At 36.0% G+C, this 20321-nt stretch overlaps 1 protein-coding gene across 1 annotated transcript; it reads right to left on the reverse strand.

The window, feature by feature from the left end:
* Nucleotides 1-5911: 5911 nt before the first annotated feature.
* tmem64 (transmembrane protein 64) lies at nucleotides 5912-16612 on the reverse strand. Its single transcript, XM_039680854.2, has 3 exons — nucleotides 15308-16612; nucleotides 9863-10018; nucleotides 5912-8980 (listed from the first exon to the last, which is right to left on the reverse strand). The coding sequence occupies exons 1-3, from the start codon at nucleotides 16007-16009 to the stop codon at nucleotides 8795-8797; spliced, it is 1044 nt and encodes a 347-aa protein (XP_039536788.2). The 5' UTR covers nucleotides 16010-16612; the 3' UTR covers nucleotides 5912-8794.
* Between the last annotated feature and the right edge of the window lie 3709 nt (nucleotides 16613-20321).

A 20321-nucleotide genomic window follows, 5' to 3' on the forward strand; every position in this document is an offset into this window, starting at 1 on the left:
TCACACACTGACAGTGGTGTGTGTGTGTTTGTTTGTGTGCGTGTGCACCTGCTGTCTTGTCAAGTACACAGTAGTGCATTGCCAGATCAGTGCTGTGTGTAATAAGCCCAGCAGTGTTTATGTGGATGAGTGTGTGTTGGCGCTGATTGTGTCGTCTTCACATCCGGTCCTCCACTCCTTCAGCACCTGAATGCCAACACTTACTTCAGTCCCTAATATGAAGAAATGTTGTGATGGATCCGTGTCAATATCAGGATTCTGATAACACCTGGTTTAGCCTACACATCCTTTAACATTCCCAGTTATTTAAGCCTCTAAATGTGTGTGTTGTGTGCCGTTATAACCGATCTTCAGGCAGTTTCAGGGGATTTATGTAACACGTTGCCCCCCCCTTTTTTAAATCCCACGTAGTATTTATGCCATTATAAATATCCCAATATCTCAGCTATGGAAGGGTCTAGAGCCTCTATTTTTGCACTCAGGTCTAAGTCTCATGGCCCTCTATCAGAATCCAGAATTTCAAGAAGATCAGAGAAACTCAAAATTTCGACCCCAAAAAAAACAAAAAAACGACATAGGTACCCCTGTCGTACCCCTGTGAGACGTAAACCTGAGTGCAAAAATGGAGGCTCTAGACACTTCCAGAGCTGAGATATTGAGATCCCACGTAGCATTTATGCCATTATAAATATCTCAATATCTCAGCTCTGGAAGGGTCTAGAGCCTCCATTTTTGCTCTCAGGTGTAAGTCTTTATATTTCCTGCTTTCAATTTTGGGGTGAAGTGTGACCAGGATCTGGTTTTGACGAGATTCACACACTGACTGCGGTGCGTGTGTGCATGTACACCTGCTGTCTGGTAGTACACAGTAGTGCAGTGCCAGATCAGTGCAGTGTGTAATAAGCTCAGCAGTGTTTATGTGGATGAGTGCGTGTTGGCGCTGATTGTGTCCTCTTCACATCCGGTCCTCCACTCCTCCAGCACCTGAATGCCAACACTTACTTCAGTCCCTAATATGAAGAAATGTTGTGATGGATCCGTGTCAATATCGGGATTCTGATAACACCTGGTTTGGCCTATACATCCTTTAACATTCCAGTTATTTAAGCCTCTAAATGTGTATGTTATGTGCCATTATAACCGATCTTCAGGCAGTTTCAGGGGATTTATGTAACACGTTGCCCCCCCCCCCCTTTTTTTGAGATCCCACGTAGCATTTATGCCATTATAAATATCTCAGCTCTGGAGGGTCTAGAGCCTCCATTTTTGCACTCAGGTCTAAGTCTCATGGCCCTCTATCAGAATCCAGAATTTCAAGAAGATCAGAGAAACTCAAAATTTCGACCCCCCCCAAAAAAACAACATAGGTACCCCTGTCGTTTTTTTTGGGGCGAGAAATAATTAAGTTTCTCCAATCTTCTCAAAACTCTGGATTCTGATAGAGGGCCATGAGACTTATGAGTGCAAAAATGGAGGCTCTAGACCCTTCCAGAGCTGAGATATTGAGATCCCACGTAGCATTTATGCCATTATAAATATCTCAATATCTCAGCTATGGAAGGGTCTAGACTCTAGAGCCTCCATTTTTGCACTCAGGTGTAAGTCTCATGGAATCCAGAGTTTCAAGAAGATCAGAGGAACTCAAAATTTCGACCCAAAAAAAAAAAAAAAAACGACATAGGTACCCCTGACGTTTTTTTCGTGGCGAGAAATAATTAAGTTTCTCCAATCTTCTCAAAAGTCTGGATTCTGATAGAGGGCCATGAGAGACTTGAGTGCAAAAATGGAGGCTCTAGACCCTTCCAGAGCTGAGATATTGAGATCCCACGTAGCATTTATGCCATTATAAATATCTCAATATCTCAGCTCTGGAAGGGTCTAGAGCCTCCATTTTTGCGCTCAGGTCTAAGTCTCATGGCCCTCAATCATTATCCAGAGTTTCGAGAAGGTCTCATTGTCGACCTTTTCGGTGTAAAAAAAAGTTTCTCTTATCTTCTCGAAACTCGAAATTTAATGTTTATTAATTTATTTCATGTTGGTACATTTTTGGGAAGTACACCTGTTTTGACCTGATGTCCATTGGAATGGACAAAAAAAATCACAATGAAAGCAATTATATATATATATATATATATATATAAAAAAAAAATTCATTTGTTTCCATTTATAGAAATATCTACAAGTGGATTTTTTAAAATGTGAAAGTGTTGACTGAATTTAAATGATTTTATTTAAATAAATAAGACCTTGATTTATTGTGGTATGTGTTGTGCATCCTATATTTTACCACAAGTGGTCAGTATTTTCCAAATATTGTAGCCCTTTGCGTAAATAATCTTTAGAAAGTCATTAGAACATAGGTACAGTGTATATTATTGAAACTACAGTATGTGTGTGTGTATTAGTACTGTCAAATCGATTAATCGGTATTAATTGCATCTAACATAAATCTGTATTTACATAACGTGTGTGTATATGTATTGAATATAGGCTACACAGACTAAAAAATCCATTTACACATAATAATTCATTACATTCATATAGCGCCTTTTCCCTGCTCAAAGTGCTTTACATAGAAAGGGGAATCTCCTCAACCACCACCAATGAGCAGATAAATATTATGTAAACAAACCTTTATATTAGATGTGATAATTGCGATCAATCAATATGACAGCACTATATTACCACAAGTGTAAGTTTCGTTGTTTTACGTTTTACTCAATTTTGATGATTTTACATGGCATTTCACGTTCACGGATGTTTTTTACATATACTGTGATAAAATTGAGTAAAAAGTAAAACAATGAAACTTTAATTTACAATAATCTGAAAATAATAATAATGCTATTGTAAGATACTAAACCAAACTCTACTGGTAAATTTAAAGTATTAAATATATGATCATTTATTGAGTATTGTTATTTTTTATTATTAATAATAATTGTATTATTAATTATTCTTATTATTAAATGTCATAAATTTAGCCCCAAATAAAGATTTCAAGTTATTATACTTGTTTACCAGTTTCAGTGACGAGCTTTATGGTTGTGCGGTGGAAAATAGGTAACGTATAAGCAAACAATGCCATTGTTCAGCATTATTACCATCAAATAGTAATTTTGTGCTAAAGGTGTGAAATTGTGTGTTTTGAATACATTTTACACTCAAATTAGCTTTCTGACATTTGCATCACAGAATTCTATTAAACAAATACATAGTCTGCTTAAACTATCAGGGAGGGAGCTCAAGATAAATAGTTCTCTGAAGACAAAAAAAGGTTTGGATAAAGGCTTATTTTTATTATATATTCTTGTTGCAGCTTAGAAGTGTGAGGTCTCTTCTTAACTGCCCTAAATTAGTTGAAAACATACAAGTGTCAATGCACCAGCTGTCTCAAGCAGGGTGGACATGTGACTCCAGACAACCTTGAAAGTCATCCCACTGCCAAAGCTAATAAACCTTTTGCTTGGTCAGATGAGTAAATATTAAATCCAAAACAGGTCAGACTGCCACAGATCTGCCCTCTGGGTCTGGCTTACAGAAGTTTGCTTGAAGCACAAACACACTCTCCTTGGCCCTCTCACCGGGATCCCATCCACTACCACTTAAAGGACCAGTCCTGTAATTGGTTTTGTTTGAACATCCTTAGCTTACTTCTAGCCGACAGAAGAAATGACATGAGGAGGTAGTTCAAGTGATCTCATCCAATGACAAATATTAGTGAATCTCAATGCTATCCCCTCAATAGGCATCACTGTAGCACATTTAATTGTTTTGACACATGGCCAGGAGCACATGCTATTTTAGTGAAGGGGGAATAATGCCTTTCAGATCAGTCCTACTAAGACAGAAATGTCAGTATACTACACCACATATGGAAATATTGATTGCACAAGGAGAACACAACGTGTTTGTTTGGTCAGCACTTTTCCAAGAGGGTTTTCCGTTATCAAGGACACAGTGAAGGTTGTAGTCATGGAGCAACTCCAGCAGGGATGTTCCATTCGTACAATCTCAGTTGTACACTAAAAAAATGATCATGATTTTAACAGTAAAAGACTGTAAAAATGTTACGGTAAACAACTGTGATAATGGTACATTTAATGTAATTTTACTGTAAAATACTGCTAAATTTACTGTTTTTTGGAAATGAAAAAGAACAAGTCATTGTATAATTTAAATGAGTATATGAAAATTTTTAAATTGTAAACATACATTGTATAATTTATTTTTTAAATAACTGTTTTCTTATTTTTTTTTTCTAATCAGTTATGTACATTAGGGTTTTAGGTTACATTTAATGTTGTTAAATTAATGCTTATTGCATTTTTAAAATGTCAACATGTTACCATGATGGTGTTTAGTGTTTGTGTGAATGACACTGTGCATCTTATATACATTAATATTAACGTCCTTGAGGAAGAGTTGCTTATAATGAGCTTATAATGTATTACAATGGAACAAATCAGATATTAATACTTCAAAGTTTCCTCAAAGAGGCCTTATTAATTTCAATACATTTAAAGTAGGCTATGCCTCCTCTCTATGGATACAAAATTGTTATATTACAAGACACGAATTCAGATAGGCTTCTCAGAGGTTACTCAACATGTTTTATTATGACATGTTTCAAAAATAATAAATTAAATAATGATAAAAATAAGGTCTCTTCTGTATTAGAAAAATAAATATATGAAAAAATAACTAAAACACCTCCAAATTGAACAAAAATAGCTCTCACAAACTTACAAATACGAACTAAAAAAATATATTTATATCTTTAGTTTTCTTCCTCTTTATCCTGTTTTTCTTACTCATCCTCCTTGTTTGCCCATCTATACTTTTGTCTTTCCAAGCAGTCCTTGAAAACCAAGACATTTTCATCAATTTATAAAAAACAGCCAGGACAGGACGTGAAAACAGGACATGTCCTGGGAAAACTGGACTGTTGGTCATCCTATGTTAGCTGGGTTGGTTATGTTTATGCTTCTTTCAAAAAATCTTTTTTTTTTTTTTGTATAAATCACATTGAACAATTAAAACAAAATCGACCCTTCGTAAAATAATTTGCTATGTTTTGGGTTTATGGTTGCTATTTTACTAATAATAATGTTTTCCCCAATTCATAATCGCCACTTCATAAAATAGTTACGTTTTCCTGTGAGCTTGGTTATGTTTAGAGGGGGATATTGATGCTTATTGTTTTCCTAAAATCCTAAAGGAATCCTAAAAAAAATCCCATGATCCTAATAATCGTGCATTTTCAAAATGGTTTCTGGTGACTGGATTGGATCTTCCCTTCATTTCACAGATCAGAATACATGCTTTAGGTTCGATTATGGTGTACTTTGTACCAAGTCACTGCAAATCAAAAGATAACGGATAATGAAAGCGGAGGAAAAAACACGTGAGGGACAAAATCTTACGTAATCATACAAAACAGCACTGTCAATCTGTAACTAAACTGAATTATCAGCACACAAACAGTCTTCTGTTAGAAACCCATTCTAGACGTATCTCCAACACTGAATTAAATGAAACAGTGGGGTATTTATGCAGACTGCACAGCATGGCACAACAAACACACTTGTGTGATTTTTTAGCCATTTTATTTCATAAATAACACTGAACAAGCATGGTACAGCGATAAATATCCATTTACATTGCAAAATTCTCTGTATTACAAAATACAGTGTATGTAAAATGCACTTGTCAAAGAGGTTTCAATATAGTACCTGATGTGCCCTAATCTGAAATTACATTTGTACCTTTTTTTTGTTGTTGTCAAATGTGCTGTAATCTCAGATTAAAGTTAGCCAAGAACCACGCAAGACCCCTTCACCGTTAAACGCAATGTTGCATATCCCATCCTGTCATTTGAACTGGAAAAATAAGACAAAAGCACTGATACTTATCCTCAAATTGTAATTTATTTTTGTTGCCAGTTGGATTTTTATGCAACATTTCAAATCTTTTCATTTTTGCATTTTACAGTCGGATTCTGAACACTGTTCCAATGTCTTAGGCAGCAAGAGGTACAAGGCAGGTTTACATCGTAACACAAGACCAGGATTGTTGGATCTCTACAATGTAACTCAAATGGTGAGTCAGCATGTTCAGTTTTTATTTATTGCTAATATCAGAAAACAGAGGGGCTTATTCAATTTCCTCAAAAAACAAACAAAAAACAAACATTCATCACATTTTTTAAGTTAAGGAATGTGTCCATTTGTGCACCATTACACCAGCACTTTTCAAAATAAATGTAACTTGTTAGAAAATCTATTAATTTGCACACTCTATGTAAGAAAAAACCAAGATGGTGTTGATCACATTGTAATAAAATTGCAATATTAATTCGAGCCCTTGTCAGCATTTCACTCAGACCCTACAGTCTAAGTAGCAGCAAAACTATGACTGGAGACATAAATACAGAGTAACAAGATGAGATCAGCCTTCGAAATGAGCAGCGCTCCAGTGAGTGTTTCGCTGATTGTCAGATTATGGTGACGCTCTAGTGTTGATGCTGTAAAACAAACGGTGTGTCTCAAATGACACTGAGAATGAAGTCACTACCAACTTCAGAGTGTAAATTTCAGTACCAAGAAATCCATCATTGAGAGCATGTTACTTTTCAACACAAATAAAACCTCACAATGACAAAATCAGGCTAAATCAAAAGTCTGTTTACAATACTGGTTTACAGCGTGAATGGCTGTATTTACAGTAGAACTTCAGTATTGTAGACCATCGAGAATGAGTGAAAGTATTGAAAAGACAAAAACAGACTAAGCACCTGGATTCCGTGAAATTCCCTGCGTTGAGGGATTTCACGTTCCCAGTGTGGAAGCTGCGAGTTCATTTCGGCTTGTTAACAGGAAGCCTGTGCAAAATTATATAGCCGGGACCCAAATACGTCAGTCAGTGCTCAGGGCTCTTTTGTTTTTAATTAGGTGAACCTCTAAGGAGGGAACGACAGACAATACCATGACCGGAGTCACGTAATAATATTTTGGTTGTAGTTTGCACTTTTGTCAGATATTTGTAGCCATTCGCCTTGCACTCACGAGTAACTGTGCCACAGAGGGTTTGAGCTGGATTTTCAATGGTGAGCATTATTGAGAAAGAAGAAAAACAGCGAAAAGATCCATTGTAGGCAACTGTGAGCCATTTTGGCAACCCATCAGACAATGTGACCCATGTTCTTCAGCATCCATCACATAAGAATAATAATGAACTAACATATGAAAAATGCTTCCCTTTATATATTAGTGCTGTCAAATCGATTAATCGCAATTAATCACATCTAACAAGTTTTTGTTTACGTAACATGGGTATATATATATTTACATATTATATATTTGTCTGTGTGTCTGTGTGTATATATATATATAAACATATTATGTAAACAAAATCTTTAGTCAGAAGTGATTAATCAATTTAACAGCAGTTATTATAAATGTTTATATATACACACATATATTTATATCTAAAATATATCTGTGCATGTGTACACAATTTATTTATATATATATAAATATATATATATATATATATACGTATATATATATACATATACATGTCTGTGTGTGTATATACTATGTAAGATATTATGTAAACAAAAACTTGTTAGATTAATCAGATGTGATTAATCGCGATTATTATATAAGTGTGTGTGTGTGTATATATATATATATATATATATATAAATATATATTTTATATACACACACTTATAAAGTTATACAAATACATTATATTTTCACTGTATAGAATATATTAATATAATTGCTTTTTCCAGCTTTTCAGCATTTTGTCTTTTACATATTTAGTTGTATAGAATCCCATTTGTGCAAACTTTTGGAATTAACAATGAATAAATTAACAAAAGTGATGTCATAAAATGCCAACAGCCCTATAATCAAGCATTTGGTTAAATCATACAAGAAAGAAGGCAAATCATTTCAGTCCTCTCAATATGAGAATGAGAAATCGAACATATACTGCTGAGCTAATCATGCTGTACTAAAGGTTCTTGGCAGGACAGCCCTAAATATCCAGCTAAGAAAATTTCCGCTCCTCCCATCTGTTCCTTACAAAAACCGCAGTGTAGCATAAAAGTGTTCCCAATTGGCAAAAGCCACAATTTTATCCAGGTGGTACTAACGGACTCATTTTTTTTCTTACTCTACACATAACATGAAAAGAAACAATCCATTAAGCAATACCTTTAGATTAACTCAGAAAAGTATATATATATAAAAAAGAAATTCAACAATTCTTCATTTTTACCAAATAACATTATATATTTATAAAACAAAAGAGCAAACATCTGAAGCATATTAACCTGATATATTAGTTGGGCCCTCTGTAATATCTAACTACAATTCTATGACATTCTCTTTAATTAAATTAACCCATTTCATGCTTTAGACCTCCTATAAAGTTATAATTTCTATTAGCGTCATAAAAAGAATTTTAAAAAGAAAACGTACCTCAAATACATCTCAAGTCAATTTCATAAACTTCTCATTTAATACTGGCACAGGGTCCCAATCTTTGGGCAACGTTTCCATCAAATGCGATGGTCAGCTCTTCTCATCTGCTTGATAGTCCAGTACCGCTCCGCAGTCAGACCTTCATCAGAACTAGAACAGCTGTCTGGGACGGTAGCAGCTCCCAAGACTCCCTGACGCAGCCAAGGAATTCCCCTCTGACGGATTTCCCGCCGTCCAGTCGGGGCAATGCAACTGGACGGAGGATTGAAAAATGTTCATCCTCAAGAAAAATGTTGATCAGACCACGTTGATCCCTCCTCCCGCCACAGCCCGTTTGCTGCAGTACATCGAGCCGCTGTGGTTGGCCGCTCCGCCATTCATGTACGACGTCTTCAGCTCCATCTGGCAGGCGGCGATGGCGGCATTCAGTTCCACTTGTGCTCGATGGACAACGTAAAACATCAGGCCTATGCTGATGAAGATCTGATGAGGAACAGAGAGAGTGAGTCACCGGGTGGATCTGCTGACTGAGCTGGACGACAGTTGATACAAAGTTCCAGATGATGAAACTTATTTAATGCGGTTGTAAATTTAAGCAAAATGTCCTTGGCTGATATATCGGAACAGTCTGTTTCATTCAAGAATCCATTATTGGCATCTAACTTTACTACACACAAGAGCAATGCAAAATGAATAATTCTAATATTGTGTGCACACTCTGTTTGTATTCTTTTGTGATAGTTGTCCATTCGTTCCTCAACTTAAAATCTGAAACTAAACATCACCACTCGGCGCTCATCATACCAGTGAATTCTGAGATTTACAAAATGCAGAGCATGATGGGAAACTAAAGAACATGGGCAGATTCAAGGAGTCAACATGTTACCTATAGTTGCCTATATTACATTAATAAACAGGAAGAATGTCAGTGTTGCAATCTGCATTGTAAGTGCAATATAAATAAATGTGACTGACAAATCGCTTGTGATGCTCATCGTTTGCAAGTTGCTTTGAATAAACATGCCTGTTAAATAAATAAATGTAAATAAGAAATCTGCAGCCATTTAGTGTTGACAATATCCCTATTGTCTTTTGCCATGTCATGCCATGCTACTCGCGTCCTGTGTAAACAAGGTGTTAGGCCATGTAAACTATTCAAATGGATAAAATCACTAAAATTATTCAGTTAAGGTTTGTCATGTGGAACAAATCAGGGCAGTGCAAAAAAATTACTTTTACTTTTAATAAATCTAAATTTGAATAATAAGCTGAATATTCTGCAAGTAGTATGTAAACGTGTGAGCCCAACTGTATATCCAGGGTCTTTGCTGATTTTATTTCAAACTGTTGTTTTTGGAGGCTTACCTGTAGACTGAACACAAAGTATCCACTGACGCTCTGTTCTGCGATCACGTCCTCCATTGTGCGCAGGGTGGTGCCAAGATAGGAGTTAAGGAGTTGTGTTGGGAGAAGTCCCACTGAGGAAGCCACTAAATAATTTGGCAAGGACACATCTGTGATCTGTCAAAGAGAGCGACAACTATATTTGGTCATGGTGTTGGTCAAGTTTAATCACAGTGTTTTCACTGCCTGCCAGAATGTGTCATCATCGGCCTTGTTTAGCCCTGTTCTTCACATGTTAACTGGAATTTTTCTGCAATCTCTAAAGCAATACAAATGTAAACAAGTTTTTCTGCTCTTTAGATAACTTAAAAAAAAAAAAAATCTATATAATCATGCATTGTAGGGATGCGCGATATGTCGGCCACCATATAAGTATGAGCCGAAAGCCGATATATGTTCATTTTTAATGTTATCGTTATCGGCCTAAAAGGAAAAAAATCGGGCTGATAAATAATGGATTATTTCCTTTAGCTGAGACACTTCAGATGTGCAGTTTGCCATGATGGTTTTGAAATGCTTGAAATATATTAAAAAAAAGAAAATAATATGGTTCAGCAACATGCAAAGCACAAGTCTGTCATACAGGCTTCATAGAATTATACTGAGAACATTTTAATTGTGTGCTTAGGGCATGGCTTTTAATGGTGAGACATTTGTTTGTGTAATAAGGCTCTCAAAAAAATTATATAAACATTTAGATTTATCGGCCAATATATCGGTTATCAGCTTTCAAATATAAAGAATTATCGGTATCTGCCGATATCGGTGCATCCTTAATATGTTGAAATGCTAGCAATTGTTCATTCAATTTTAAACTCTTTAAACACTTAATACATTTCACATCCTTAGTAAACTCAAGTTCTTCAGTGTAAACACAATGCACAGATTTTCACAGCAACGCCAGTAGGACGTTTTACTGGTTGTACTACATTGTTCTAATGCTTTGAAGAAAACCCCCAAAAAAAAATATTTAAGCAGCGCTTCCGCCCTGTTCCAAATCCAATAGTCTCTATGCAAACACACCCTACATAAACACATTAAAGTTTAGCGTAATTGAATTCCACCAGCTGTGCGAGTTATAAAATGAGCCATAAACCTGTATTTCCAGTGCTAAACCATTAAACATGACTTCAAACCCATCCATTTTTGTTCATAAATAGACTGCGGACGATGCAGGCTGTGTTGGATTTGGGTTGCGTCAACCTATGAATATTCATGAACGCGGTAAAATGATGCACTCCTGTTCTTAGAAGTGACTTCATTATAAATGGCCATGAGGCAAAATTTTAAGTATGCACTATGCAGACGCATGCATTGTGTTGGGTTACCTACATAACGCATCACATTCTGCTTCAGCAGGAAATGCAGCGCACATTGAAATATAGCCCCGTCTATAGGACGTGCTTACTGAGGGTCAATCATCCTCACTGATATTACAAAGAAGGAAGAGTACTGACTCATGGTGTCGCGTTCAATTCCAAGTAAAAGCAAACCCAGAACCGAACAGCCATTGAGATGAGTGCTTGATCATTAGTGTCCTTTAAAAAGAACAGAGACTTATGTTTGCTAAGAGCAACGACACTCTACTAGTGTAATGTAGGTTGCTTCTAACTAAAATGTAATGTCTAATAGGGCTGCACGATTATGACAAATATTTTTATTTTTTGTGCAGGGCAATTGCATGTTTATAATCTTTATGAATGCATCGGTAACACTTTACTTGAAGGAGAGTGCATAAGACTAACATGACACCTTCATAGTTATGACATGACATATGTTATGAATATGAAGGAAGTTGTCATTCGCTCAGTTGACATTTTTAATACAAGTATGACATTGTTTGTCTTGTTTATAACAACTTGACATAAACCAATACATCATAACCTGTCAGTTGTTTGTCATGACAACTTGACATTACTAAGACAACACAACCTTTCATAAACATTACATAGCAGATTAATTATCAAACTTAAGAAACCACTTAGCTTTATTGGTTAACATTACAATAAACTATCAGGTGGTTGGTTTTGACATTAGCTGTCATGAAAAACTTTTTAATGTCAAATTCAATAGTTCCACTGTATAGAAAAATATTCATGACACAGTTATATGGCCTCATGACAGCCAAAGTCAAAGCCAGTTTAACTTAATTTTATGTCAAGTTGTCATGACAAAGACACGGACAGGTTGTGATGTTATGGTTTATGGTTAAACAAGGTCATATTTGCATTCAAAATGTCATGAGCGAATGACTCTTAAACAAACATAAACCCTACTTCATATTCAAGACATGCGTCATGTCATGGTTATGAAGGTGTGTAAAACGATGTTATATAAACAATAATTATATAGTTAACATTTATGGGTTTATGGTGAAAACATTTTATGGTTTTAGTTAACAATAATAAACCTGCCCTTATCTAAAACAAGCTGAGAAGTGTGTTTATGAATTTATTGGGGGTTTATACATCTGTAATTCAAGTTTGAACAGTCCTAAATGGTCAACTTTTTACTTTTAGTCATACACTATAAAATAACAGTTCTTAAATGGCATGGATGGTTCTATGAAGAAACTTAAACATTGAACCGTTTGATTGCATAATAGGTTCCTTATAATGGAAAACAGCTATTCAGAATTAGATAACAAAAAATTGTTATAAAGAACTGATCACTGACAGGTTTTTGGGGAACCAATAACGGTTCTTCTATGACGACCCCCTCCCCCCTCCCTCTGAACCATTATTTTTATAGGCCAATAGTTTTTCGCCGATTGAACATGCTGAATAGGCGTTAGAATGTCTGAGAAGTGACGTGCTGTAATCTGGTGACTGTCGGTGCGGTGTGAATTGGCCTTAAAAGTGGAGCTGCATGAAAACAAAACTGTTATTCAAACTGTAAGAAAACAGCAACATAAGATCAGATATTGTAACTGACAAAATGAACAAGTCTTTAAATCACAGCAGCTGTAACTAATTTAGAATATTTTCAATTAATAGTGCAGCCATATACTTGTAAACGGAAAAGACAGCTCTGTTTAACATTGTAGCTGCTTGCTAAAATGATGGAAACTCCAACTGTAAGCAGGTGTTCAATGTCCATTTCCAGCATTCAAGAAACCAAGATTATAATCGCTGTCAGACTTTCAAGTGGTGTAAATCATCAATCTTGCAAAGATTGCTCATTATCATAAGAAAAAATTTCAAATGAGCAATACATTGATTGACCTATGAATCATCCAGTGAATAAATTATGCAAACAGCACAAATAATAGTCAAATATGTTACACAATGGCAGGCTGCTGGTCCACATTCATATTAGAAATCAAACGGCTGAGAAAGTCGAAGTACATCTCAAATCTAATTTAATATCAGCAGCAACTGTAATCTTTTGCTTGTTTTAAAATGAAACTTGGTTAAACAGAATAAGCTCTTTGAAAAGTCCAAGCATGAGCATATTTTATGGGACTACACTAATTTGATTTAAAATGATTTAAAATTTAAAAACTTTGCATAAAACACAACTGTCACCCCATTTAAGAGCCAATTATTTGTAAATTATTTATTTGAATGTTGCTGACTGTATATTTTTGATTCATTATGCATTTAACAAAAGGGTTAAAGAAACTGGGTCAGTAATAATAATAAAAGATGCTACACACTGTGGTTGTGCATCACTGTTCTTTACGGTCCTCTGTCAATGTTAAAGGTTGCAGATTCTCTATATGTCATCTAATTAAAGTGTACTATATTGGTAGTGGTAGAGCAGAGCATCTAAAGGTAACATATTTCAATGTAAACAACAGAGAGCTGTTTTTACCCTTGATCCTGCGTGAAGAACAGATATGTTTGATTTAAATCCGGCTCAGGAGGTCTTAATTGTTTAATTCCTGCAAAGCAGGATAAAGGCACCTGGATGCCCCTTAAAGATTAACACAGCCATCTCAATGCAATTATTCAGAGACCTATGTTGTAAACATTTTTACTAATAATAAAGACCCTCATAACAATACAAGTGACAAGTACAAATGTAAAGTACTATAACAAATGTATACAACAGTTCTGTCCTCTCCCCAATATTGAGTGACTGTTCTGAGACAGATTATTTCACTCTTTTTCTTTTGGCTTATCTGACTCCATTGGCAAACAGACTTTGTGAGCACTGATGTAAAGAAAACTGTAGTTTTGAGTCTGTGTTTTGCGCTTTTTTGCTCCATGGTCGCTCAATGCATGGTTTTCTCATCAATGAAAAAATGTAAAACACAGAATGGATTTCAAGCGGAATGACTACAGAATTATTTGAGAGAAAAGGGGAAATGTATCACACTACTCGAACAGACAAGTTTTTTAAAGGGATAGTTCACCCAAAAATGAAAATTCAGTCATGTCGTTCAAACCCATAAGACTTTCATCTTCGGAACACAAATAAAGACATTTTTGAAGAAATCTGAGAGCTTTCGGTCCCTTTATGGACAGCTATGCAACTGACATTTTGACGCTTCAAAAAGTTCATAAGGAGGAGATTGTTAAAATAATCCGTTAGTGTTGAGTGGTTTAGTCCAAATTGTCTGAAGAGAAACAATCACTTTATATGATGAACAGATTGAACTCACATGAGGTTCATTCTCATGTTACGCAGCATGTTTGAGCTTCTGCAAGAACCAATGAGGTTTGTTCTCGCACATCAGCTTCTGTTTATGTTCGCTGATCAATGTTTATATGTCAATAAAAGTCTAAATTTAATCGTTTCATCATATAAAGCGACCTAGTATCTTTAGAAAATTCTAGACATACGTTTCATAATTATAGATTTACCATCTCTTGCAATTTAGCAAGACTGTAATCCAGTCATGCAATACAGGGTTATTATATCGTGGACTAAAACTTAAAGGGTTAGTTCACCCAAAAATGAAAATTCTGTCAGTATTTATTACTCATGCTCATGTTGTTCCAAACCTCGGTGTTTATTTGTTCTGCTGAACACAAAGAAAGATATTTGGAAGAATGTTCTCTGTTTGATTAAAACATCTTCCTTTGTGTTCAGCAGAACAAATAAACACATAGAGGTTTGGGAACAACATGACGGTGAGTAAATACTGACAGAATTTTTGTTTATGGGTGAACTAACCATTTAAAACCCACAAACAAACGTGTTACTTGGAACAAAATAAATTAAAACAAGTTTAATAATAATAATAACAACAACAAAAAAAACCTATAACGACATATTTTAAAAATGACTTTCAAATTGAAGTGAACAAAATCGAATTAAAATATGAATAAATAGGCTACTAGTACAACTGAATATCAATGATAATACAATAAATAACACTAGTGAGATATCACTCAAAAGGCTTGTTAAAAATGAGAATAATAACATTATTAGCAAGAATGTCAAAAACAGACTTACCGAGAAGACCGCGTTCTGGAGACCGAAAGGAATCGGAGTGAGTCTCGCTAAGGCCACAACTTTGAGTCCACTTCCCCCCTCCACCACCCGAATAACAGCACTCAGCTGTTCACTGCTCCCGATCTTACTCAGAACCCAGTTCGTCAGCAATCGCTTACAGACCACATGAGCTATGAAAGTCCCGATCAAAACCCCAACCATCACCAGTCCCATCCCCAACACAAACCCATATAAATACCCCGCGGCCACGTTGAGCACGATATAACCCCAGCCGCAGGGGAAAGACACCGTGATCAAGCCGACAATGAACAGCAAGGCGCCCACGAAACTGTCCAAACTCTCCACCCACAACAAGACATCCTTCAGGTACTGGCGCACGAGAGCGACCGATGAAAAGCACACGGCTGTCAGGATGCACGCCAACAGGGCACTTTTAAAGCAACAGGTGGTAATGCAACACGGATGCCTGAACTCGGAGGTGAAGGGCGCACCGGTCTCGGTCAGTCCCGCCGGCTCTGCCTCCGATTTCCCGCCGTTGGCTCTCTCGTCAAAGACGTTACAGATCAAGATGTCGATCTTGTCGCAGTCCAGTGAGTCAGGGGTCTTTTGCAGCCAGCGGCTGAGCTGGATGTGTCCTTTCCCCGCGGCGTGCTTCAGGGCTTTCAGCACACCCTGCACTGACCCTGAGCTCCACATATTCATCCCTTCTTCATATGACTTCACTCGATTGATTGTTTGGACGTCCAGTCCAAAATGTTGACCCTTGGATTTACACGTTGGCAAATCCTGAGGATCCTCTGACAAAGGCAATCAATTCCCTGGATAGTGAGGAATTGTCCCGAAAAGTCCAGTTAACGTTACGTATAATAATTTATCTGGGGAAAACTGATGTGGAGTTGTACCACTTCAAGCACTCAAGATGCGAATGTGTCTGTTCACTTATGAACGCCATACTCCCCTTCCCAACATCAGAGGAAAGAAATCCCTCCAGGCGCTGCTGTCATCGCGTCTGACGGATAAATCACACACACGCGTCGCTCAACTTTCCTGACTCCAGGCACAGCTCACTGCAGTAACGCTACTCCCAACCAGGCTCCGGTCCAAAGTCCCGCCGCTCACCCTGCTCAACATGTCACATCCCTTGGCCAGAATAACACCGATTATAAAAGTCGCGGATAGACGGTCGTTGCGTTCCCTGGATGAGTTGTTTTACTTGTGTTCTGCGAGCGCTTGCCCACCTCAGCAACGGATGTTTACGCGGAGCGTTTATTCATACCACTGTTTGTTTCCCAGTATTCTGTGCGAGGTCGTCACGTGATACCATCGGCCAGTCACTGGAAGTATCGCGATAACAAACAGCTCTACGCTCTAATCTGTGGTGTACAATAACTATTGGAAATATAAATATGACATTATCGTTAAATCCAATATACATAAATGTACTAGTCTAGTAAAAGCACCGGTTTGGGTGTCGAAGAGTAAAAACACACATTGGACAGTTTCAAGTATGTTATGTCTCTGTTTTTGTTCAGGTTTCATAACTGTTGTATAATATTAGCCTATTTTTCTTAGAGCCCGAGCCAAATGTTTGTCCCCTCCCATTTCCCTTCCCACCTGCGTGGAAGCTAATTTCTGCCTCATAAAAAAATAATAAAAAAATCATGATTTTACATGCTAAGTCATAAGATATAAAAATCGAAATGATGACATACCAAAGTTATAATTATGAGATAAAAGTCTTTTATTTATATTTTTTTTCTATAAAATTCGACTTTTCATAATGAAAATAAAAAAATTAAATAATCTCAATTAATTTGATGAAATATAATTTCGACATATCTAATTTTGATTAATGTCATAATTTTACTTTTTATCTCAAAATCATAACTTTGTATGTCATATCTATTATTAGGCTATGTGGTGGAGTAAGTTCGGTCCAAACTGACGAAACACAAATTTCACTCAACCTTTAATTTTTGGATAATTTAATTATTAAGTCTCTCTCTCTCTCTCTCTCTCTCTCTCTCTCTCTCTCTCTCTCTCTCTCTCTCTCTCTCTCTCTCTCTCTCTCTCTCTCTCTCTCTATATATATATATTGAGATATATATTGAGATATTTATTATTAAATTAGATCATATCATAAATTTAGTTCAAACAGGTTCAGTTCAATTAATTTAGTCCAAACTGGCTGAAAATAGACCCAATCATTATATTGCAGATAATTACAGCATTTGTTTTGGTATGTTGACATAATTAGTTTCTAGCTTTTATAAATGTTATACTTTTTAAGAAATCTTTTCTAATTGATAGAATATTCAGCCTTTACGAAGCCACAGTACACAACCGATTCTCATGACAACAGCAAATCTGCTCTGGCAGCATTTTATTTGCATAACCAAAGTCAAAGCTTTTTAAATTTTAATGCTGCCTACCATTACTTTTTCTTCAGCAAATAAAGTTTGCTTAAATCCACTGAAGTAAAATATAATAATAAGGTGGACAAATCTGACTTTGTTAAGATAGTAAAATGTAACAATTGCCCCTAAATAAAGGCCTCCAGTCTAATCATTGCTGATCAGTGATATATGACACACTTCACCTTTAGAACAGATCCTGCCTTTCTTGGAATTCTGTCACACAAGCCCTTAGCTATATTTCACAATTACAGATGACGATAAGTCTGGATCTATTCCAAATGAAGTTGTAAAGGCATTGGTCTTTATTTTCAGGAAATCAACTTTAAATTTATTTACCAGTATTTATGGGAATATCAGACTGGTCTGGAATATGAGAATGACTTGAGAGTATAGGGTTTGCAAAGCCATTAGGAACCTCGAGAGCTGTATTTTATGTCATTATGAATCCTTTGTGATTTTAGACATTGAAGGGAAGGCAACATTGGCTTTGTCCCTAAGTAAACGGATAAATGTTGTAAACTGACTCATCCGACCACACTGCATTCATGTACACTCTGCTCAAGGGTAATGGGTTGTTCTCTTTACAAAAGATCATTGATGCAATGTCAAGTTTAAATGGCAGCTTAGTTATTAACCACATTGTATTTTAATGTGGCTGGGTCACTGAGTTTATTTACTTCCGTATAGTTTTTTTATGGGTGTGTTTTTGTGTGATTTATTAGTGAGCTTCAACTAGTATATGCTACCATACTAATGTAATTTGGCATTTAGGCTTACTGATTTTTTTATGCACTTAATATAAAGGTTATTTATTGGCATTTTCCCTGAAGAACTTCTAACATCCATGGATCCTTTCCACTGAATAAGGTTCCTTATAGAGGAAAAATGTTCTTTGGATTTAAAAAAAAAATTTCACACTTTGAAAAAATGGTTTACCCAAAAATGTTTCTTATATATAAATAGCATCACTAAGAATCACTTTTTCTGAGTATTATCAGTGATCTATGACGAAGTCAGGCTATCAGTGATCATCTCTAATGCAGCTAAAAGCTTGCAACATGTTTTGTCCAGTGTCTCAAGAATCGATTTATAATTATCTAAATAGGTTACACTTTTTTAAACATGATGTTTCTGATTTTTATATGTTTTACCACAAGATGTCGCTGGTGTTTCACCTTCAATTCACTAAAAGATGTTTGTCTCATGACAAGGAGTTCTGTGATCTTGGGTAAAAGTAAATTTTACAAAGTTTTAACTGTTATATTCTCACAGAAATCGTTTTTACTCGATTTTTAGATGGGAAGGTATGGAGAACTTCTTAAATGATTAAACATGAATAGTGTGCACTGTGTGAACATTATTCTTATAGTTCACCCAGAACTTAAAATTCTGTCTTCAAGTAGGACCTACTTGTTCCAGACACTTAAGACTTTCGTTCATCTTTGGAATACAAATTAAAATATTATTGATCAAATCTGAGAGCTTTTTATAATTCACAACACTTTGATGATTCAAGCTCATAAAGAGAATGTAAAAAAATAAACCAAAATTGAGCGGTTTAGTCCAAATTTTATGAAGAGACTCAATGATCAACGGATTGAATTTAGGCTTTTATTCACATATAAATTTTGATCAGCAAACACAAACAGAATCTCAATAGAACCTGCTTGAGACATGAGAACAAACCTCATTGGTCCTTGCAGAAGCTCAAACCTGCTGCTTAAATGTAACACGAGAATGAACCTCATTGGTTCTCACACGTCAAGCGAGCATGCTTGAGTTTACATTTATCATAACTGATGTGTGAGTTGATGAATGTTTATGTGAATACATCTGTTCATCAGCAATATGTCTCTTCAGACAATTTTGGACCCTCTCTTTATGAATTTTTTGAAGCATCAAATTTGCACAGCTGTCAACTGAGGGACAGAAAGCTCTCAGATTTCATCAAAAATATCTTAATTTGTGTTCCGAAGATGAACGAAAGGTGGGTTTGGAACGACTTGAGGGCGAGTAATTAGCTAATGACCTACCCTTTAACGCTAAAATGTATGAAATTACAGTGCTACGATCACTTAAGGAATAGTTAACATGTATAAAATTATAACATTTTGTATGTAGGCTAGCAACTCATCCTCGTTGTTCCAAACAGTTAGGCCTTTTGAGTAATAAGGTTTTTCATATTTTTATTACATTTTGTTGTGCTATAATCTTCCAACATTAGCCTCTATCCCAACACATTCTCACCCTAAGGCGTCACCTTTGACCATGCTTCAATATTTGACGTTTTAGGCGCCCTTTAGCGTCAGTTACATGACGCGATCCTACGGCGTTAGCTGTATATCCACACAAAAAAAAAAATCTTCATTTTTCTCTACTTGCATTCCTAAGTAAGCAAATTCTCCTATAACACTAATAACACAAATATGAACTTCATCTCGTAGTTTTGAGTTTTCCATTATTACATATATTCGCATCATTACAAACATGACAATGCATCGTAATTTTGCACGGTGAGAGAGTAACAAAATAATTTATCCCCGCTGAGACAGGTAGAGAGAAATGACTAGCATGATAACACACACCAAAGCGAATGT

Source organism: Pimephales promelas, chromosome 18, assembly GCF_988280905.1.
Source record: "Pimephales promelas chromosome 18, fPimPro1.hap1.1, whole genome shotgun sequence".
NCBI classification, from domain to species: domain Eukaryota; kingdom Metazoa; phylum Chordata; class Actinopteri; order Cypriniformes; family Leuciscidae; genus Pimephales; species Pimephales promelas.